At 39.9% G+C, this 23,757-nt stretch overlaps 1 protein-coding gene across 2 annotated transcripts in view; it reads right to left on the bottom strand.

Annotated features, from left to right (window-relative positions):
• ush2a (Usher syndrome 2A (autosomal recessive, mild)) overlaps positions 1 to 23,757 on the bottom strand; it is a 200,278-nt gene that overhangs the window by 96,094 nt on the left and 80,427 nt on the right. For both annotated transcript variants that reach the window (XM_030415480.1, XM_030415478.1), the window contains exons 31-47: positions 23,483 to 23,609; positions 22,859 to 22,960; positions 22,342 to 22,530; positions 21,573 to 21,703; positions 21,186 to 21,459; positions 20,398 to 20,622; positions 19,409 to 19,489; positions 17,730 to 17,918; positions 16,177 to 16,317; positions 14,931 to 15,006; positions 14,449 to 14,534; positions 13,156 to 13,315; positions 9,664 to 9,826; positions 9,429 to 9,576; positions 6,088 to 6,245; positions 4,642 to 4,789; positions 2,503 to 2,658 (exon numbers count right to left, since the gene is read on the bottom strand). In XM_030415480.1, the coding sequence (XP_030271340.1) occupies positions 2,503 to 2,658; positions 4,642 to 4,789; positions 6,088 to 6,245; positions 9,429 to 9,576; positions 9,664 to 9,826; positions 13,156 to 13,315; positions 14,449 to 14,534; positions 14,931 to 15,006; positions 16,177 to 16,317; positions 17,730 to 17,918; positions 19,409 to 19,489; positions 20,398 to 20,622; positions 21,186 to 21,459; positions 21,573 to 21,703; positions 22,342 to 22,530; positions 22,859 to 22,960; positions 23,483 to 23,609 (2,554 nt within the window). The remainder of the gene's footprint in view (positions 1 to 2,502; positions 2,659 to 4,641; positions 4,790 to 6,087; positions 6,246 to 9,428; positions 9,577 to 9,663; positions 9,827 to 13,155; positions 13,316 to 14,448; positions 14,535 to 14,930; positions 15,007 to 16,176; positions 16,318 to 17,729; positions 17,919 to 19,408; positions 19,490 to 20,397; positions 20,623 to 21,185; positions 21,460 to 21,572; positions 21,704 to 22,341; positions 22,531 to 22,858; positions 22,961 to 23,482; positions 23,610 to 23,757) is intronic.

Below are 23,757 nucleotides of genomic sequence, written 5' to 3' on the forward strand. Positions count from 1 at the left end.
AGCTTCAAAATGCTCTTTGAAAACTTGTTCAGAATAATATTAGCAGTGGTTCACCAACATTTATCTCTGATCTAATCAACATTTTTTATGTGAGTACATAAACAGAGATTCAGTTTAAAAGGTTTATTGTTAAAGGTCGACCTGTGCCTATTTGAGGTTTGTCACCACCCTTGTGTCCAAACTGTCTCACTTTCTTTCTCTCTCCGTTCTCTCACTTTTTGCAGGAGACAACAGCTAAAGAGTTACTGACTGACTTATTTCTTATCAATCTGTTTGAAAGAAGAATATTTTGGACAACTGAAAACGTAGAAAACAAAAAACAAAAACAATGAAAAGATAAATGAATAATAAAGGAATGTTAAAGCAAGGTTAAGCTTTAAGTGTTGCCAACATTCAGTATTGATACTGATATCAAGACCTTCGTGCTGTGAGGCGCCAGTGCTTACCACTGCTGCAAGCTTAATTAATGTTAATTTCTCTTTCAATTTTGTATAACTTAGGATGTTCCTTTTATATATATTTCTACAAGAAAAATCCTTGAATACATTATTGAATCAAAAAGAAGCATCCATAATTTAATTGTAATTAATGAAATAATTTTGATGCCGACCCCTAGTTTGTACTTTTTAATAAAGAAGACCCTCATGTAGATCAGCAAACTGGCCAATCCCTCAGAGTGCGTGTGCACGCGCACACACACAAAACACATACATCACAAAGACACACACTGTTGGTGAGCCTGTGTCTCTTTCATGGTGTGTTAGCAGGTACAATATCAGAGGTGTCACTAATCGTTTTAAACTATGCACTTTTATGTTCACTTCTCTCTCTCTGCTCTCCTCCTCCTCGGCTCTTCTGTCTCTTGCTCCACGATCTCCTCTCTGTTCTTTCATAGAACAAGGACGCATCAAGACAGTTTGCCTTAAAGAAGTCTAAAGAGATGCCAGAGGCACAGAGGTAGAAAGAGAGATAGAAAGAGAGGAAACGTCTGGTATTTAAAATTTATACTTTCTTATGCCTTTGTTTTGAACTTGAACAGTAGAACTTTCCGAAGTCGATCTTTTGTTGTTCTCTGACTGAGACATGGGTGTGGTGTGTGCATGCGTAGGTTATTCAACAACTGTGTTACCATTAGATGAAGTAGACAAATGTGTGTCTTGTCTTTGTGTGTGTGTTGCTGCCTGGTTACCATTATCACCACACTGCTCTGATCAGCTTTGACATTTATCAGTATTCACAATCAGCCTCCATTCTACTGTTACCAACACACACACACACACACACACACACACACACACACACACACACAGACAAATGCAGTGTAAATCAGAAATATGTGTTCAGACCATTAACTAAAGTCAATGATATGTGTGTGTGTGTCCGTGTTTGTCACAGCTACTAATTGAATAATTGTTTTCCTTTTTTTTTTTGCATAGCAAGCTATAAAAATGAGCCTTTCCAGTTCACAGGAGTAGCAATTAAAATCAGAGTAATGAAATAAAAATGTTACAGTGCTCCTTGGCCTTGTGTTTGAAGTGAGAAACTACAATTATAGTCACTTAAATCAGAACAGACACAATTTAGTAGAGGAAACAAGGGCCTTATTACAAAGGAGGCCATAACCATACCGGCATATTCAGTTATTCTCTAAGGAAAGTCAACTCCCATCACTGGCGATACAGCTTTAATGCTTTAGTCATTTAGTGACATATCAGCAAGAGTGTCTCTTTGCATGTGTTTTCACATAGGGCTGTATCCTGCCGGTTGTTTCCATGCTGTATTTCTTATCTGCTGGCCTTCTATCCAAATGTGGTGTGGAACTGTCAACACATTATGCGAATTAATGCCTGTTTTCAGCCACTACCGCTACGCGATTGTTAGACGTTGGTTAATCAAGATGAGCAGTAGGTGGAGCCAATTCTCCAGTCGGAAAAAAACATTTTACTCCTGCAGAAGGAGATAGTGCAAAAAAAAAAATGACGTGAATAAAAGGCATTGGATGAAACTCAACTGGTGAAAAACAAGGCTGAAAACATGATGGAAATGTTATGACATATCTGTTTGTTTCATGTATTAATGTGAGGAAGGTTACATGAGATCTCTGAGGAGAAATAAGGAGACTGTTTAAAACCACGGAAGCAGCTTCTCCTTCTTTTAATAACTCTTTTGGAAGAAGGCAAAACCCACATCACGCAAATATAACACTTTCTTGCAAAAATGTAGAACTTTTTTTTTAATTGTGCTGTTTCTGTCAACCATTTCTAATGCAATACTTCAAAAGTCACAATGTTTGCAATGCTGTTTCAACCCCCGTTCACAGCTCAAAAACATACACATTACAATAACGCTTTAGTACATAATGTATCAACATTCACACAGTCACCTTCAATATTTCTATTATAAGTTCTTTGTGATCTGGCAGGGCCATTAATAAACTAACTTGTTGTCTTGTTGCATTGGCTGTACATTACATATTTGACATTTTTCTAGGGTTGTTTTTACCTGCTGGGGATGTAGTAACATCCAGTGGCAAACTCTCAATGCAGCCCTGTGTGTTACAAGCTCTAATCCAGAATCTGTAGTTGGTGTAAGGCTGCAGGTCAGTCACAGACAACCAGCTGCCTGCTGCTGTACTTCCATCCAATACACCATCTCCATCTAAGAGAAAAAGAGACGCACAAAGAGACATGTAAGGTCTTAGGCCAAGCTTTGTGTATGTACTGTATCTAGTGAGGAAGAAGATGGTAAAGTCTTACAAAGATTGCTTTTATGGCACATTTATTTATTAGAGTCATCAGTGTGATCGCAGAAGAGAGATTCATAAAAGATACGTAGAACAACTGAAGGAAAACAGAGGAGAATAGGTGAGAGTTCAAGAGAGAAGAATACTGACAGAGATTAAATGAGAGTGATGAAAAAAGAGAGGTCTCCACACTGAGGTTATGCAAGGATAGTCAAAGATAAAGGATCAGAAAATTACACCATGTAAGCCTATCCAATATATTTAGATCCACATGCACACGCAGACATCCACACACACACACACACCCCCAAACGTATATCAGCTCTGTGTGAACTGATGAAGGCAATGTGTATCAAAGAAACAAGAGGTTGTGGGTAACTAGAGCGAAACACCATCTCTCTTTCTTCCACACCTCCTCTATCCTTCTCTCTACTCATTTTAATCTGTCTGTTCCTCTGTGAGCTGCAGATCAAAGTCCCTGACTCTCTCAGTGTGTGTGTGTGTGTGTGTGTGTGTTAGACAGAGAGAGAGAGCACTTGGTGAATATGTGTTAGTTAAAGGATTTGTGTGTTCTGTTCCTGTTCTCATCTTGTTCAATTTTCTTTTTCGCCCTTTTCTTTTCCATGTCCAGTTCTCCTTTTCCATTTTGTTGATATCAACCACTTTTTTGTTGTTCTTCATATCTTATTTGTTTTACCTGCAATCTTTTGTAATACATTGATGGAAATATGAGTTTCTCATCTCCCCCTTTCTCTGTATATTCTTGTTTACCGCTACGCGTCTTTGTTCTTGCTTCCATCGTGCAGTATTTTGCTCTGGACTCCTATATGATCTCCTCTCTTAAGTCAATGGTTATATAAAAAAAAATCTTGTCTTTTCTACACACTGGGTTGATTACTTCTTCTTACACTCTCCCATTTCATGCCTGACTTTCAGTTTAAGTTGGCATCGTTGATTAGGAGTGTGTTGAGTTGAGTTTTTGTCTTGAGAGAGTGCAGCAGTGGTCGAGTGAGTGAGTAAGTGAGTGACGATGGTGAGAACAAAAAGAAATAAAAAGGATATTTTCGTATCATGGTGGTTTTGTTAAAATCACAAATATAAATGCCTGCACAGCCCTACGGATTTTGTGCGAAAGTATCCAAAACGCAAACTTCATACTCTCCGCTGTTTGCCTTTCTGAAGGCCTGAAGCTCTGTATGACAGGCTGAGAGCAGAGGAAAGGGATGGAGACTTGGTCACTGCATTTTAAGAGTCCTGACCCCACACCTTGCGCCCTGTTATTGGCTAGATGTCTAGAACCATCCCAAACACAGCAAAATAGTAAGAAAATAGGAAAATGTAGGCATAGTGAAGGGTCTCAACCCAAGTGGGTCATAAGTGAAGACTGAAAAATATGATTTTTTTTGGGCTGGACAATATAACCTTAAAACATCCTTTTGTGATGCTTAGACAGCAACATCAGTCTGTTAAATTTGCAACAATCTATAATTTCTGCTACTGGTTTTTGATAGACTCGTGAAAAATAACATCCTTTGTTAATGCTTTGACAGCACTGACCTAGCAAGAATGAGACCTATATAGGAGCAGCCTCTACTTTCCGCTTCTAGTCTTTCGTGGCCTTTTCCCCTTCAGAACAGCCTGACCTGAGAGAATTAGAGTCTAGCAACAAGCCAAAATGTCAAGACACGCCTTTTTTTGCATAGTTTTTTAGGTTTGAGTAACGATCTGGTCAACATTCATGTGTATAATGTACAGCCTCACAGAAAATGAAGCCAAGGCTGGATAGTAACATTTGTGACTATGCTATACTATGTGCTGCTATGTGTGTATGTTCAGTTTTAATGATTAGTAATGGGAGAGAGAGACAGAGAGAGACAGAGTAGGACTGTATGCATTACCTTTGCTTTTGTAGTACAGTGTGTAGCTGAGGTTCCCATTTGGTCTAGGTGGGGCTGTCCAGCGTGCTCGGAGTGATCGAGAGCTCTGATTGGTCAATTCCAGCAGTATAGGGCCTTCCGGGGCCATCTGTAATGTACGTATCTCCACCTGATTTAAAGAAAATATTGAAAATCAGACTTTTTGCACAGAAGAACAAAAATGCTGCCATGTGTGCACAGAATTCATGCACAGTAACTTACTCCTTCGCTGTAATTCTACTCACACTCATCCATCCAACTGCTATAATTTTGAGATATAAAAAACATATAATAAAACCTGTCCCCAATTGAAAAGGGTCACAGATGTATTTCACTGACTGGATTAATTGAAGCGTTAAATATAATACATTTAACACCAGTTTTTAGCTGAAAATGAAACCGCACGACACATCTGGCCTCCAGTTTTCTACATGCTTTATTTTATCTTTTCTTTCTCTCTCTCTTGACACATACCCCTCAATCCACTCACTCTTTTCCTTCTGTCCACCATTACCCTGCTCTCCTCTTCTTCTGTCTCATTTCCTCCTGTCTCACTCTCCTGTTATTCTCTCCTCTGCTGCCCTTCACATCCTCACTTTCCACCTCATCTCTCACTTTGCTCTGACCATTTACTCCATCCTCATCATTTCACTCTTTTATCCCTAAACTCCCTCCTTTCTTCTCCTTTTCCCATCCATCCTGTCACCTCCTCTTCTTCTCCTGTTCATCCTGTTCTTTCCCCTCCCTTTCCCACCTTCCTCTCCTCCTGTTCTGCTGCGTCAGCTGTTTCTCCTGGTGTTTGACTAAACATGGCGTCTGTATTGGAAAAATGCCCCAAAATATGGCCTGTCGTCAGAGACATCATTAAGCGTGGAGTGGCATTTCCTACCAAATGTCACTGTCGCCACGCCAACCCTCGTTATTGAGCCGAGAGAATCGATCACCTTTATGATGGCCGGTGACACAACCGCACACACAGACACACACATGCACACACAACCCACATAGACTTCGCAATTGTAGGTTTCAATCAGTTCGGTTGTTTTAGCTGTTTTGTTTGGTCAGCTGATGTGAGTTGTTTCAGACAATAGAGAATATAATTAAGCTTTTACACTATTGCTGCTCTAATAACGAAGTGTTGGGAAGGTCTAGATAAAAATGTGGTATATTGCAGAAGCAGTGTTTTATGTGTTTCAGTAGCAGCAACTACAGTTCCTGTGGAATAAATACTGTGCAATAACAGCCAGAGGAGTAAGCTCAGAAGTAAACAAAACACAGTTTTGTCAGAAATTTCAAGGACAAACATTTTTAGTATTACCAACACTGCAACACCACAAAGGTCTTCTAAAGATCTCAAAAAGGATCCTTCAGTTTATTGTTTTACCTCATAAATGAATTAATGTGTTTGCAAGTCAGTAATTCACTGACCATCGGTCCCTTGCCACAGCCCCGTGCTGTGCAGGCCTGCAGCCTGAGTATGTGTCGGCTCCATGGAGAGAGTCCCTCCACCACAAAGAACCTCTGGAGGGAACTGGAGTTTAAAATGAGAACTCCATCCAACCACAGGCCATAGCTGGTTATAATGCCTGTGAAAAGAACACATTTGATAGTGACATGCATGAAGAAGAAAAATAAGAAAGAAGAGCATGACGTAACTGCATATGAGTATCTCAGCACTTAATTCTCATTACGTTTAAACATAACCAATCATTCCCTCACCTGAACCATCCCCGTCAAGCTCTGCCTCTAATGCTGAACCATAAAAACAAATATTTCTGTATGTTTAGTTCTACAAAACAAGACATTTCCAGACGACTAAAGAATATTACACTTTTTAAATGCATAAATTAAAACAAATCTTTCTGTTTCTTGATATGAAAGGTTGTTTCCATTTTCTTTGACATACATTTCAGAATTTGTTTGCCAGGATGTCCACATATTTTTTCCCTGATAATCTTCAAACACTGTGTCCAGACTATGAGGAATAAAATGACAGAGTGAGCTTTGCTATGTTGGGATGCAGTCTGGGTCAGTGGATTACAATGCAAATGAAAACTGATTTAGGGGCACCAGTACTGCCAGTCAGTGTGTCCTAGTGTGATCCAATGATGGAAACAGCACTGAAACGACAAATGTAACCATAGGCATTATGAGGATAAAGGCCCTCAGAAGGACAGCTGTACGAGAGCGAACACGCATACACACAAATGTGGGTGCAAATAGGTGAACGCACACACAGACGCGCGCACAATAATTACATTACATTACATCCACCTAATAAAAAAATGAAACAGTACGGTGCCAAATGTGCTTTTCCTTAATATAAATGCATACAGGGGGCTCAAAAGATCAGTGCTAAGAAGTAAGAGTCTATTCTGCTTTAATCATGTGTGGGTTTTATTATTGCTCAATACAGATATACACACCTATCAGGGAAATGAAGACACAAAAACCCCACGGACGCGAACTACATCTGGGAAGCCCTTAATGTGGCCAATCACATGCGTCTGAGAGTGTGTGTGTGTGTGTGTGTTTGAGTGCGGACATCTCCGTGTGCTTGTGTGTGTGAATAAGCCCTGTATCAGTATAGGTTGTAATAAAGACAGGTTGGGAAATGAAGCAGCGAATGCATAACAGGCTTATTTCCCCTCTTTGTCTGCGTGTTGCCCCGACCTAATCCCCGAGAGGATTATCCCCCACAAATCCCTGTGGAATTGGGGAGAAGGGGAGGAGAGAGAGACACAGAATCTCACTTCTCTGGAAGCCATCACCATCATCATCGTCATTGTTGCCGTCCATTTATGAAACAAAAAAGAGTAAATGAAAAAAAGAAATTATAAAAAAAAATAAGGCTCTGAGCTCTTCTCCCCTTTTAAGCAAAAAATTAAAGCTTTTTAAGCACGAGATAATCGGGTAATCATGATTAAGTGTCTCCTTGTTATAAATTTCTGTCATCAGATGAGAAAAGCTTTAAGTAATTTATCCAGGCTAATATGCACACACATCACAGGGTTTATGGTGCGAAATGTACTCATGTGGCATTAAGCGTAAAACACACACGATTCACATTACACACACGCACGTTATAGAATTACACATACTTTAACGAGCATGGCAGTAACATTTGATAATATGTGGCTGTGCGTTGTATGTTAGAGACTGTGAAACAGGATGGGTTGATGGTTTAACTCACTCAATTCATTTGGTTTCATAAGATGTGCATTGATAAGATAGTCCTTGATAATTCATGTTAGTGTTATAGATGTAAAAAAAAAAAAACCTCAATATTTTCAGTATATCATATGATGAACTTTAGTATGACACAAGGACATCTGATTGCTTGATGTAGCGTATGTGCCAAGCAATAATTTCATATCATTTTGTTTCATTTCCTAAAATGTTTTTTATTACAGACAGTGAAGTGATGACAGGAAATGAGGGAGACAGAGATGTAACAGCGGTCCACGACCTGACTTGAACTGGAAACGCTGCAGTTCATGGTGGACTTCTTAAACCCTGAGATATGAGGGTGCCCCAAGTTTCATTGGCTTTTGATGTGTTATTTCTGCTTTGATTTAATCTATATTTTGTCCTGTTCTGTGGTTTCATTCGTAATAAAATTCTTGGTAAAGGTATGTAATTGCACACTGTTGACAGAGTTGGTGATATATATTTAAACATAGTTAAATAGTTAATAATAGGGGGGATTCTGATGTGAGAGCAAGACGTGGCCCAGAGCAGCAGTTGCTTATTACCATTTGAGACTACGGAAATCTGCAATATGTTGACGTTTTACAAATGTTAATTTAGTATCAGTATATCAGATGCATCACTCCTTGCTCCTTCACACTGAAACACTATATTGTGAAGTTTAACACTGAAAACATTTTAATTCAGGCATTCTTATTCCAAAACTGTTATGTGCAGTTCTGTCGTCAACTTTGAATTTCTCTCCTCTAGGACATCTGCCCACAGAAAATAGTTATGCACATTAAACTTTTTTTGTTTTAATCTAGACGGTTCCAAACCAGAAACTGGATTTTAAAAATTCCCATCGACTATAAATGAAATACATCTTGGTCCAGCTCTGTGCAATGGATTTTAATTGGCTGTAAGTAAGTTAGATGAAGGTAAGAACAGAGAGAGGGAAAGGCAGTCAGTGTGAGTCTATGTGCTTCCAGGCTGCAGTTCTCTGTTCAGTCAAAAGGGAGCACTTTTCATCCACTTAAAGGAGCTTGGTAAAGCACTGCCCTCTCGCTCCCGCTCTCCGTTAGTCTGTCTCAAATTGTAGGTTCTCTCCCTTGTCTTTGTCTCTTTCCCCTTTCTCTCCGAGTCCTTTTTCATTTCCCTTCCTGTTTTCCTTCTCTTTAACTGTTTTATCTCTATCTTTTGCACACTCATCTGAATTCCTTTGCACAATGCAAAATGTTCTCCAGTTTCAGCCTTGTATGCATGGGATACCTGTGCAACGGCCTTCGAATCTGAGATAAACTAGGTTATGGAAGACACTAACACCCTCTATTCAGCTCCACAGTTCAACTCCTGTCACATGCTGTTATCCTCAAAATGTTTCTCCTCTTCTACATGTTTTATGTCACTAGTTTTCAATAGAAACAATTATTTAAAAAAACACTGTCATATGGATCATCAAGAACTTGTGTTTTTGTGTATATACAAATGTGACAGTATTCAAAATGTCACTGTTGATAATTGTTTTGTTATGTCATCAGGATTTGATTGGCTATGTATCTCTCTGTGTGTCCTCTCACCATTTGGAGTGTCAGGAGGTGTCCAGCTGACGTTGAGTGCATGTGGGGACAAAGGGGTGACCAGCGGTGCAGGAACACTCTCAGGGGTGCTCTCCTCAGTTTGCGCCTGGCTGGGAGGGCTTAAGGTACATCCACCTCCTGTGCAGGCCTTGCCATGAACACACAAACCAAGTCATTAATGTGTGGATGAATGTGAAGATTCAAATTAAAGAAGATGAGAGAGTAAGGGACTCACAGCGAGTGTGATGGTGTAATACGTTCCAGGGGTTAGGTTGCGGAGTGTGTGGTCTTCAAAAAGCTCTGTGCTGTTATAGGCTAACACAGGCTCCGCACCGTCATGTGACAGGAAGATGGAGTAGAACTCCAAAGCGCCATTGACCTGCGAGGGACGTGACCACCTGAAGAGGGAGCGAACAATCAGAATGCATTCACCATAATACTGCACTTAAATTCAGTTTCAAGGACTCGAGAATTACTTTTAATATCCCATTTTCTAAGATTTTTTTGTAGACATCTCTTCTAGATTTCAGAGGGAAACATTTTACTTTTTTTACTCCAATATATTTACTATAGAGCTGCAGTGTCTTTTAAATAAAATAAAAATAAGCCTCTTCCCTGAGCTCTACTGTTGTTTACAAAACTATTTTTAAATACTCTTAAAAGAGCCAAAATCACAACTGGTTGATGTATTTCTGTATTGTGATGCACAATGCCAGCGTGAAGGTAACTTATAATTGTTTATCTTATTATTGCAGCATTATTACAGTGGCATGTACATATTATCTAATATATCTATTAGAATTGGTAATTCAAAATAACTTGTTGAACACAAACAGATACTGTTAAAAATAGTGTATATGAGGATGTTACCGGGATGGCTTGAATTTGATTGGTTACACAAATGAACTGACTGTTAGGCAGAACTTTGGTAAATACTCTCTGGCGGTGCTTTTATCTCGTTTGTGTTTGTGAGTGTGTGTGTGTGTGTGTGTGTGTGTGTGTGTGCTGAATGTGTGCCTTCCTCATTGTGTTTCCAACTGACAGTGGATGGGAACACAATGCAGACAGCTGAGGTTTCTTACTCATGACATACACACGTATACTGTACATGCAGTTCCCTTTGTAAGATAGAAGTGTCTCCTTTTCTATATTTAGAACAGGAAGGTCATCCCCACCAGAGAGAGAGAGAGGGAGAAGACAAGAGACAGTCTTTATAAATAGAAACATGTCGACTATCCATTGAAAATGTGAATGGGAGTGAAATATGGTTAGCTTCAGATAACTGTAAGAATGATATTTTTTGGCTGCTTTATTAATGCTGAACTTCTTTTAAGTTTTCAAGCATTTTTACAAAGAGCTTAGTGTGATTTGTGGCTGTTGACATTGTAGAAGAGATATTCAAGCAATGATTAAAACAATTTTTTCACATGATAAACTCAGGGGTTGTCTACTTCAGTTCATCCTAACTTGTCACAATATAGAGATTTTAAAAATGCTGGTTTAAAGCAATGATGCACCAATGATTTACGTGTTTTTTGTTGTTTTTTTAATAAAAAAGACCATGATACACATTGCACTTCATATGAAAGAATCAGTTTATCTATCGGTCAAAGATCAATTTTTCAGATTAACACAACAAGCAAATAATTCCTAATAAAGGAACACTCAACATATTTTTTATAAATTGTTCTGCAATTCTTACAAATCCCTGAGAGGAACACAACCCTCCTGGTATGGCAGCAGAGGGAGACCATTTTAAAAAGTGATGGATTTCCTTCTTGGTTCCTCCCATTAAAAGCCAGTTTTTGAATGACTGATGAGTGTGTGTTAGCACACAATTAGCCACTGAGGCTAATCTATCACATTTATTCTAAGATTTATATGCTGTCGATTGGCAGTGTGATGTATGTCCACTTTTGAAAAACTAAATCAAAGGGGAGTTGTAATAATCTGTATCATAATTCACTGCGGTAATGGTTTTAGAAAACCCCTGGTTTTAAAAGTGTTTTTGTAAATTAGCATGAAACAGATTTGTGCTTTCTCAACATGAAAATGAACTAAATTGAAAACAGCGCACCTAACATGCTTCAGGTTCAATTTCTGCATCAGTCTGTGTCTTGTAATGTCCCTCTCTCCCATCTTTTCTGCTGTCGACCACATTGCACACTAAACAAAACGTCATGGTGTCAATCAAATAATAACTTAAAGTAATTAAGATGAAAAAGTAAACAAATAGGACTGTCTTAGTGGAGTTAGGTATTGTGATTTTGATTGGTTTTGATATGGTTTTGATGTCTGACATTGTGAGTATTTTTTGCAGCTTGCATGTGTGTAAATGTTACAGGGTAAGGTGAGGTCAGGGAATAAATCTGCTGATATTGTTTCGTTGGCATCTTGCAGCCTCCATCCACCTTTCACACAGCCTCTCACCCTCATCCTCTCCCTTACACACACACTCACTTTAAAACATTTTTTTTCTTACATTCCCCTTCCTTCCTTTAAAACTCACAAATTATCTTCCTCTCTTTGATCTTTCTCCTCACATTTTTTCACAGTTTTCTCTCTGTTTTTCTCAGCTTTTCTCACAGACACAATAGAGAGGTATTGACCAAGTATGATCCCTCAACCTCAGCCTATTACTAATGTGCTAACAAGGCAATACTCAGCCTTCCCACACCTGGTGAATACATAGCTGAATAAGGCTCAGGGTATGATACATATCCCTGTTCTGCACGCAGCAGTATTCTTCTGGATGATGTATTACACTTAAGTGATTTGTTTTTCATATCATCAGCTGTCAATAGACCACAGATAAAAACTTTACGCTTTTATAGTTTGTTTGGAATTACAGACCTCATTCTTACATTGAATTATATATTTTCTTTCGATTTCTAAGAGAAAAATGTGTCATATATGGTCAGAACCACTGATAAACTGATAACATAATAATAATAATAATAATGATAATCTTTTGTGGCTCCACAGAAACACGGCTGCTTCTGGGTTAAAACAAATTATAACCTATTCCAACACCCTTTCTTCCGAGGATAGATTGAGTCCCTTTAGGATCAGTCCTGATTTCAGGTAAACAAGTACGTTCAGGCACATTTGGTCGTGTCTATGTGTCAAAGCATTATAAAGATCATCAAATCTTAACCCCACGCACTCATCAATGTGTGCTTTCAGCTCCATCAACTCACTCACCCTTAATTTATTATTTAAGTGCTTGACAATATGCCTGTGTTTATGCGTGTGTGTTCGTATGAGTGGCACTGCGCCCCGCTGCGGTGAGTCCCACTGTAAGTGACAGTCAGGACACTAATGGCTTTCACACAGATTGACTTTTATACTTACACACACAAGCACACAAACCAGGAACATTCGCACATGAAGATGATGGAAAATTGCAGAAATCTATCATCCTCAGTCCCTTTCCCTCTGAAAGGTCAAAGGTCAAGTGCAGAAGAGTATTCTGCATGGTAAACACAACTGCAGAAGGTCACTGACTCTGCCTCGCCCGCCTTCTTTCTCTCTTCTTTTCATTTTACACAGATGCTACATAAAAAAGACAATGAAAAGCTAGAATATACCTTGAAAAACTGTTATTCTGACACTGTCCTTTTAGGTGATTGTCAGTGAACACTCATTTTCAATAATTTTGTGAGTAAATGCTTTGCTAAAAACACTTTATGAGCCCTGCTGTGTGTGTGTGTGCGTGCATACTTACTCCACCAGAACAGTCCGTGAGTCAAGCAGAGTGAGAGTCGGTGCTTGTAGAGGCCCAGGAGGAAGCTGGGAGGTCAGCATAGTAACTTGTGAACTGTTGGTGCAGCCCACTGAAGTGCATGCACTCAGTACAAGAACGTGAGTGGAATATACACCAAGACCTGGAAAACACACACACACACACACACACCCCGACACACACACACACACAACCACAAACATACAGCAGGACACAGAAAAATAAGTGTAAGAACATTGGTTTAATACTCAATACACGGTCCACATAATGAAACAAAACCTTGAATTACATCATAAAGGTTTCCCGCACGACTTGTTATTGTGAGGGGACTTAACCCTCTTTAACCTCTGACCCCTGAAAAATTCCTCTGTGTACACCCTCCCTCCTTTTAGCTCTGTTATAATCGTTGTTTCTCTTTCAGTCTCTATCTCTGCCTCAAAACTATTCTCCATCTGTCTCACTGTTGCAATCTCGCCCTCTGTAACACGATCTATTCTTGCTCATACTGTATAATTACTACGTCCATAATCCCTCCAATCACTGTGAACATCAGACACTCGGCATTATTAACCCAGCATGCATGATATGTGCTCTCATGCATTCATTAACTTACAAAGACACACACACATACGGTGTTGGGCAGTGTGATGTTTTGCCAAGCGAATGTGTGTGTGTGTGTGTGTAAAATCAAAATGAGTGATAATCTATTCTGCTCATATAAAATGCCATATAGGATAAGTCTCCTGTGTATGTGAGTGTATGTACATCACTGCATACTGTATATATGCACATGTTCCAAAGACAGTGTCTTTCAGTGTCTGTGTGTGTGTGTGTATCTATTTGTGTCCTGGTGCAGCACTCTAGTCTCAGCGGTGTGACATGTGTTTCATACCTTCTTTAAGTCTCTTTAGTGAAAGCTTTGAAAGCAAAGTGTGTGTGTGTATGCATGTGCGCTAACGTTTAGTGTTCTTTGTTTCTCCGCTGCTTCATGTTCGTGTGTGTGTGTGTGTGTGTGTGTATTTAGCGTTCTTTTTCAAAGTGCTATTCCCTCGGTAAAGACTGAGATGCTCTTTCCTCTTTCAAATGCTAATCCCCCACTCCATTTTGCTTTTCTCCACTCTTCCCCTTCTCTTTACACCGAGGCCCCATTGCTCCAGTCACAGCTACACTGCAACACACACACACACACACACACACACACACACACACACACACACACACACACACACACACACACACACACGCAAACATACACATACACACTCTCCTCCTTACCAGTGATGTTGTGTTGTCTGTCTTTGCCCCTGTAGACCACTTGGTTGTTGTGATAGAGGAGGTACTCTGTAATGCCTCCATTGGGCCTATCATTGGAACGAAAAAAGTTAAATGAGGGTAATATTAGTATGTTATTTTTAATATAGACTATTTTGAATTTGTCTCAGTTGTGATCACAGATCAAAGAGCATCTTAATTCAAGGGGAAAAATCTGTACTCTGAAAAAAAGCAGATACACTTGTCTTTTTTATATAACATTATGTTTGGTGTATGATTCAATTTACTAAAACACATATATTCACATCGCTGCTCTCACTGATATTTTCTTGAACTAGGACACAAGTCAGAAAAGACATGTATGGGCTTAAAGTGCAGAGAATGAACGTATGTTGCACATAAACAACATAACAATGACCAACAAAAAGTGTTTTGGATGTGAGAAGGGAGATGAGTAGGTGAAACATTGTGCATTGTGTTATTACTTTGCTGGAGGTTCCCAGGTAACATAAAGAGCTGAGGGGGATGAGACTGCAGCTGGAGGAGAGACAACATCTGGAGCTGAAAATGGGGGAAAATATTTCTTTTTAAGGAGTATATTACCACAAATATACTGTTTGGTAAAAGCAAATGAAAGCAAGTGATATATCAGTTTATCCTTTTTGTTTAATCTATCTCTAAATATATAGAATGATCTACATATTGAATCAGGAACAATTCCACAATTACTACTATGTGGTGTGGCTCTGAATAATATAATACAACTATGTTAAAGGCATTAAACTTTACAATGAAGTTAACAAAGTGAGTCATAATGGTATACATCTTATCATTGTCTAACATCAGATGTCAGATTTAAAATGCTCTACATATCAAGAAAATGTTCATGAAACTAAATACAACATAGTTTTAGATTATTGTTCAAAACACTGCAGTGACTGGAGAGGAAAAAAGGACAATTTTCTCTTCCCTGACCTGTTGAAGAAGTTGAAAAAAAATGTCCCTGTGCTCACAGAGAAGTGTGTAAAATGTGTCTATATGAGGTTTTGTGTGTTTGAAAAATAGACTTTGACAAAACAGAGTTATAAATAAGTTCTGTCTTCAGTCTCTGTAACATGGTTCAGTGTCTTAACTCCGTGCTCAGTGAGAATCAATACAGTAATCTGTTTTTTTTTCTTTTACTTCAGATTGATTTTTGCTGTCTCTGCACTGACCCCTGCCGTCACATTATCTCCCCAACAAGGCCAGTTAGTCCAACACAGATTAATGTAGCGACTAACATATGAAGAAAAATCTGTCTTTTCCTCTTCAGCTTTCCTCTTCCTCCTCTTATACATGTCATCTTACCTCCATGACCTCCCACATAAGAAAAATGTTGCTCTCTACTATCTGCCTTTCACTCAGTTTCAATGTGCTCCACTCTTTTAACATTTTGTGTTTTGCCCTATGTAGCCATCTTACTTCTCCTTCTCCCGTCCCAGCTGCTGTTTATTTCATACAGACTTGTCTTCCCCTTTTTCTCTCCTCTTTCTTCTTCTCTCTTCTTGAGCACTAAAAGTCTCCATCACTGAGCAGACAGGATAACGTGCCTGGGTGTGTTTAAAAGTGTGTCTGTGTGTGTCCAGATGCAGAAACAGTCATAAATCAAGGCTATTGGTGAGGGATAGAGAAATACAGGAGTCACAGCTGCATCTATGTGTAAATATGTGTGTTTCTGCCTTATAGCCTTACCTTCCTCGGGGGTTCTGAGGCTCGATCTCATATCATTATCATCACCATTGTCATTATGAAGACTCTCAGTGCAGCCGACAGGACTACAGGCACTTACAGTGATAATGTATCGAGTGGATGGAGTGAGACCTGGCAGCACACCTGGAGGGGAGGAGGTGAGAGGGTGTGAAGTAGAGAGCACTGTAAAGAGACCTTTGTTAAAAAAGACTAACTTTGGAAGATACTCACTTAATTTTGCTATCTCAGACTGTTGAAGCCTCATATTAGCTTCAGCTGGACCATATAAATCCTTTTTGTAACGTCCATATAGGCTTACGAGTACAGTCTTAAGATGAAGTTTAAAAAGTGTGAACCTATCCTTTAATGGCCATTTGTGCCAACACTGCATCGTGTGGCTAAATGCCTTTTACTGTCTCCTTCTAGTGCGAACCCGTTGTCACTGAAGTATGTATCAGCATTCTTCTGCAATTTAAATGCTTTACTTGTTCCTATGTGCCTCTGTTGCTAAGCAAACTTTCTGCACTTGGCAAACAACGAGAGTCTGTTCTAATTGTAAAGCTTCAGTCGTCTCTCTCTGATGTTTTTTGTCCTAGCCGTCTCTGCCCTTTCCACTCCTCTCCGTATTTTCTAAGTCATTCTTTTACATCCCCTTATATCTCTTCCACCCCCTCCAACCCTCCTCACCCTGTGTGTCCAGTCACCCTGTACTTGTCTCTCTTTTTTTCTCTCTCTCTCTCTCCCTTCTCTTCCTTTCTCCCTCTCTCTCCCTCTCTGTTACCCATGTCTTTTAATTCAATTAGGGGCCAGGGCCCCACTCCGCTGCCATTACACCCTCATTTGCTTTCTGTGTTTTTTAGCCGTTGGTGTAATTCTGCAGTCAGGTGTCGAGGCCATCATAAATTAACAAGAAGCCTTATCACGGTGGACTTAATGTCTGGCAAAGGGAGAGGGAGGGAATGGGCAGCGGCGAGAGAGACACCAAGAAAGACGGAGACAGAGAGCTCATCTTCATATTTGCCTGGAGACATGGCAGAGTGGATGAGAGGAGGGACGAATAGCAGCAGCGGACGCGGACATCATCATCATCATAAAAGATGAAGCGAGGGAAGATCGGAAAGTGAGCAACAGAAAGAGAGAGAGAAGAAAGGAGCTATGCCAGGGTATGACATCATCGGGGTAGTCCTGAGTGTCTTGTTCCAAATGGAGACAGTCTCCTGAAGCTGGGGACTTGCCAAGGAGACATTAACAGGGTTGCCTGGGACAGTGTGTGTGTATGTGTGTTTGTATGAGAGACGCAAGTAAAGTGAGTGAAAAAGGCAGTGTGAATGTGTTTTCACCAAGAGCCAAAATGTCCTCACAGGTCTCACGAGACAGGGGGCAGAAATAAGCTATAGTAAGTTTAACAGTGCTACAAGTTAAGTTCATTTTATCACAAATGTGATTTTTTTGTGTGTTTCACATGATGCTAGCTGTGGTGTTTGTCTGGATCCACCTGAACAAAATCTATCTCAGCTGAAAGTATATGTTCAATTCATGTCCTATCAAACCTTTACCTGTGAAATTTCCATTAGCCAGGTACACGGCTTTGACAGGTGGTACATCTGGCTGGTCTCTATTGTAGGCCATCAGCTCATATCTGTCAATCAGGCCTCTGATGTCACCAGTGGGCGGCAACCAGCTCACCTTGGCACTGAAGCCGTCCAAGCTCTGCACTGAGGTGGGAGGTGGTACAGACCTCGGTACTGGAGAGAGAGAAGGAGGCAAAATGAGTTAAGAATGAGGAGAAAAATACTGTGTGGATCAATTAGAAATCACCAAGAAATTACATCAGGAAAGACATGTAAAAAAAAGGTATCACACAAAAGCAGATAAAAGGAAAGTATAGAAGAAAAAAAAGGAAAACAACAGTTCAGGAGCACATGAGGTTAAAGAAAAAGCATCCCCCATCTCTCTGTGTTTTAATAGGCCCAGTAAATCATACCTCACCATTAGCATAAATAGTATTTATGAGAGTAGTAACTTTTTCAGCACTGATTTAATACAGCCAGCCATTCATTCTGGGCTATATTTCACAGCAATCAGCCTCCCTCCTTCTCCATAGCACTCCCCTTCTTTCTCTCTTCGACACCCTCAGTAGATCAGGATGGTCCGGCTCCTTTCCACCCTCCCTCGCTTCCTCTCTGTCTACCTTACTGCCTCGCAAACACCTTCATTTTCTCTCTCTATCCATACTTCTATCCATCTTTGCATCTGTCCCCTCCCCTCACTTATCCTGGACTCGGTCCAAGAGGAGACTGGCTGTCAGTGCAAACTCTTTCTTTTCCCCTCTCAACTTCAGCTTTTTAAGTTTTATCTTATTCTTTTCTCTCTATTTTCATTGCCCACTTACATTGCAGATTTCCGCATGTCCAACCAAGCCTTCTCTTCCTGCTGTCCATCCTCCTCTTTCCTCCTTTTCTTTGGCCCTTTTTACCTCCTCCCTCGTCTCTTCACATTCCTTGTTCTCCATCCACCTCATTTCCCCCTCAGTTCTTAATGTTTTTAGCACTTCCTCTCTCTCTTTCATTCCTCTCTCTGGTCATAGCATGGTATACTGAGACCTGCCAGTGTATCGTTCACTACTAACGAGCAGCTTTATATTACACAAGGGACCACACAGGCCATTCTGGGTTAACAGCCTTTTACTGGGATGCCCTTTATAGAGGCCTTATCAATCTCTCATACCGTCAGGCACATGTAATATCACTGCCGTTGGGTAAGTCTCACATAATGTACAACATAGTCATGGTTTTACATCCAAAATCCCTTAAGGACAAAGAGAACACTAAAGAATAAAGTCAACTGGAGGGAATATCTGCTCCTGGTCCAACATGCCAAAATGCACCATAGTAAGAAATGTTTCAGCTTCAGCCCATCTGGGCATTTCAAGCACTCAGTTAGTAACTTTTTAAAATAAATCAACAACCAAGACCGAAAAAACACAGTCTGTCTCACACATATAATATTTAACATTTTTATACTTTTGGAGTGTATTAGGCAGAAAGGAACATGGATACTGTAGCATGTACTGTGTACAACATGTACTGTGCTTGTGTACTCCAATGCACTCGCACAGTTGGGGAGTGTGTTTGTGTGTATGTGAGAGAGAGGAGATACATACTGGAAACCTATTTGTCTTCCACTACAAGGAAACACACAACAACTACTGCCAGAGAGATGAGAGACATTTTACCTTTGCTCCGGCTGCGTCCCCTCTGCCAAGGTCCAGTTGCCCAACCTCCTGCAGCCAAGGCCACAAACCTGTACAAGTACTCTTGAAAGGTGTGTGTGTGTGTTTTTGCACACAGAAGGAGGGATTGTGGGACGCACATGGGACAGGGGAGATACAGATATTTGAAAAATATCTACAAAAAGATATATCACATCTTGAAAGATTGTCAAATTTAGAAAAGACAAATGTAAACACAGTGATCATATTAATGTGATCATATTAATAACACCGACTGTTTTCCCACAGTGTTGCTCTTATTATTGAAATAAGCCAAAGTGTACCCATACAACTGACATGACATCTACTTAATCCAACTCATCCTCATCCACAACCACACCCAGTTGCTCGATTCCAAAATTTGAATTTCATCTATCTTACTTCGAACAGACAGGGTTAATTACATCCCTTGCAACTGCTAAAACTGTAAATCTAAATTTCTTGAATGTTAGCTTTCATGCACCATTTGTTAGTCAATGTTGGAGCATAGTCATGACCCCAGTATAAGCTTGTATCAGAGCACTCTAACGTACACTTTATCGACTGTAAGAGTGAAAACTCATCTGCAAAGACAGATAAGAATCCTGGACTTCAGTGCACCGGAATGAAAACATCATTGAATTGTTCTTATGTTGCAACCTAGATATTTTGGATACGAGGTGGCAAACAAGGAACCTCCCAAACAGAATTATCCCGACTATTAAATAACATTCTTTTATAACTGTTATTTGTAATTGCACTTTAGTAATAAGCTTGATTGCTGATTGCAAATTGACTTCCTTTGATTGAATGCCATTTTTTTAATTGTCTGTTGTGACAAAGACAGGAGTATCAATGCCACACTCTTTGTTATTGTTCGTTTGAAATCTGATGGAGGCCTGTCACTAATTTTGTTTTTTAAAAAGTCCTAGCTCTGTGTTAGTGTAGTCATGTAGATGATTGTGCATTGTTACCAGTGAAAGGCTGTAGACTATAGTCTGTGGCAAGTGTCCTTCTCCCACTATACACCAACACTGAATCATTTCCTCTGCAGTTGTACCGACTTTCACTGGTGGGACAGCCGTCTAAGTAGACTCTAACAGAACGGCGGGAGGCAACAAAGAGATTAACACTTTGACTGAGAGGCAGGTTTGTTTCATCACTCCGTATGGTGAGACCCCTTATGCAACCTCCTAGGCCTGTGAAAGAAGAGAGGAGAAGAGAAGGAGAGTAGAAGAAGGAGAGGAAAAGCAAAAAGGGAAGGGGAGAAAAAAGAGAAGAAAGGGGGGAGAATGTGAGAAGAGTACATATTTGTTAAATGTATGTCTCCATTTTACATTTTAAAATAGCTAAAGTAACCACGATCTTCCCCAACACTGATATCTACGTGGTTTAAGCTCATAAATACACACACTTATTCCCTTAACTCCTGAGGATAATGAGGCCACCATTATACTTAAAATTAAGTCTAATTTGTCAAACACCAGGATAATAACTTTGACTCCTTGCTGGTTCATTTAATGCTTTCCAGATAGAAGTGGATGCTTTGTTTTAAAAAAAAAAAACATCTGGAAAGTAGCCGCTGGAAACTGTTTGGAAAAGGACAGGCACAAAAATAATTGGCAGGTGATGGGACAAACCAGCTGCCTATCAGCATCTGCACCAATCACAACTGACTGAAACAAGTCTTCTTGGTCAAACACCTGCACTTCTGATCATCTGAGTTAACTTATACTATGTCTGTATATACAGTACAGCTCACCATGTCTGTGACTTCGGCTGTCCAGAGCAGGATGTATGAGCTCCGTGGGCACGCCCCCCAAGAATAACGGAGAATCGACTCTTAGCCTGACTGCTCCTCCCCTTGTCTCCTCTGCCCAGTCATTGACTGCAGCAGAGATGAGCGAGCCACGTTTTGCCAATGAGAACGGTTTCCAATCTCCATCGCAGTAGCTAAGCCCCACCCACATGCTGAGTTCAGTCACATGACCTTCAGAGGCAAGAATGAAGGACAGGAGACCGCCTTCCAGTTCCACCTGAAAATACACACCAACAAACAAAATATCACAAGTTGTCATGTATTTCTTGTGTTTTAGTTGAGTATTCACAGCATTTAAACAATAATGTATGTTGGGTTAGTGCGCCATACCAGCATGTAGTCGTCAGTTTGTGTATTGTATGTGAAGAGCAGAAGTGCATTGAGCTGGTCTGTTCGGAAATCCATGGAAATTTCAAAGTCCCGTCCTCCACTGAATACATCTCTGTCCATCTCCAAGTTACCTAAAAAAAGGAGGAAGCGACAACATAACATTTTATAACTAAGCTCAGGGCTACAGAGAGGAAGCAACTTCTTTCAATGCACTGGGAATATGTCAAGATGGTTTGTACCTTTTATTTTTCTGAATATGAAGTTTGAGTCATGATTCAAATGTGTGACATTAAGTTAAAACCATTTGTCATAAATATTCAAAAGTGACGAATAGAGGATTGGATGAGTAGGCCCTTTACAAAGCAATAATGGAGGAAATGTACACTGATGAACCTGATCTTTCACACAGAGACCAATTAACTTATCATCATCATATTTATCAACATGAAACAACAACCTCATTATCACCAACACCAGCAGCAAGAGGCTTATTAAGATATAGTGCTGCCAGTGTATTACGGATGCTAAACATTCACTTAAAGTTGTGTCTGAAAACAACTTGCTCATGAAAAAAAGATGTTCTCTGCAAAGCTGTTGAATGTTATGTTGATAAATCACAGTATGAGGATTGTGCTACAATGCACATTATCCGTCCACTGTTGATGGACATAAATCTTTGTAGCATGAAGTAATGTTAGTGTGCATGAGAAAATTAACAGAAAATCATCATAACCTGTTATATTATACTCAACAATGAATAAGAACCTACCATGACCCAGAAAATGGGCTCCATCCTCAGTCTGAACAGGGCATCCCTCCCAGCTTTCATAAACTGCCACCTTCTTTGTGGCTGTTGTCCAGTCCAGAGATTTCCATTCCTCTGCGGGGCCGTCAGTCATCTTAAAACTAACGTCTCTGAGGCAACCAGAGAAACCCTGTTGCACTAACTGGGCCTCACCTGGTGAGACAAACATGGATATGTTCAATTACTCAAAAAGACTTTCAATAAATGCTTCAGAACTGCCTAAAAACACCTTAACACTAAAAAGTTCAAGTTGTCTGTGGCATTTCCCATTTGGTGCTAATTATAAGAATGACTAGACGCTACCAACGACAAGCTGCCTCAAGAGAATTCTAACAAAATATAATTTCCTCCATTGAGAATAAATAAAGGTTTAAAAGAGTGAATCCAAATTCAGATGTCCACAATGCATCAAATCTATTTAAACGTTAAAAAAAGATTAATGAGTACACAATTTCAAAATTAAGGGTGATGATGGACTTACCTGAATCCTTTCTTAGCAAAGTAAAGTCTTCAGGCAGCCCTCCAATGAACACCCCTGTGGTCTCACCTATAATGGTGCTGCCACTGGAAGCTGATGCACTTCCTGATGACGAGGGGCAAAAGAAAGTGTGGAATAATATACTGGTAAGTGCAAATATGAAACCAGAGCATTCAGGGAAACAAAAAGGGACGCATTTGAATAAAGGGATGGAAGATATAAGATGGAGCGTTACAGGGCTTTTCGTAAACAGTGGGTAAAAGCAACCAAAGGGAGAGTGAGAAAGTAAAAGAGTTAGTCTAAATAAGCAATGGGTTATTAGTTATTATTAGAAAATGAGTAACATATTTGTTAACAACTGAGGAACACGTGTGTTTCTGTGTGTGAAGCAGTATTTTTCTCATCAGACACAGAGTGGCTGGGATTAACCTGACTAATACCTCATACAGATCTCGGGGATTTGCATACATAGAAGCACACATATACGCACATACAGTACTTGTAAGTCTCCCACTGCATGTGTGCATCCTCACATATATCAACGAGCATAAATATATTCGCATTTAAACACACACCCACACTCGAGCAGATACACATAGTGGTCAGTATGAATATGAGAAGAGTTACCTCTGTATTGATTGTTCACAACGATTGTTCCCACGGCCCCTCGCCTTGTAGCTATGATGCTGTGCCATTGTCCATCATTGTAGCGGCGCCCTCCATCACCCTGCACACTCACAGCCACTGCTGAGCCCTACACACACACAAACATACATATAATACAGGCAAGAATGAAAACAAATATACATTAAAGGTGTTTAAGGATTCAAGTTGACTGATCCCTGTTTTCCGAATCTGACTGTATGTCTCTCTCAGTAATCACTTAGGTAATTCTATGACCT

This window comes from Sparus aurata, chromosome 4 (genome assembly GCF_900880675.1).
Source record: "Sparus aurata chromosome 4, fSpaAur1.1, whole genome shotgun sequence".
NCBI classification, from domain to species: Eukaryota; Metazoa; Chordata; class Actinopteri; order Spariformes; family Sparidae; genus Sparus; species Sparus aurata.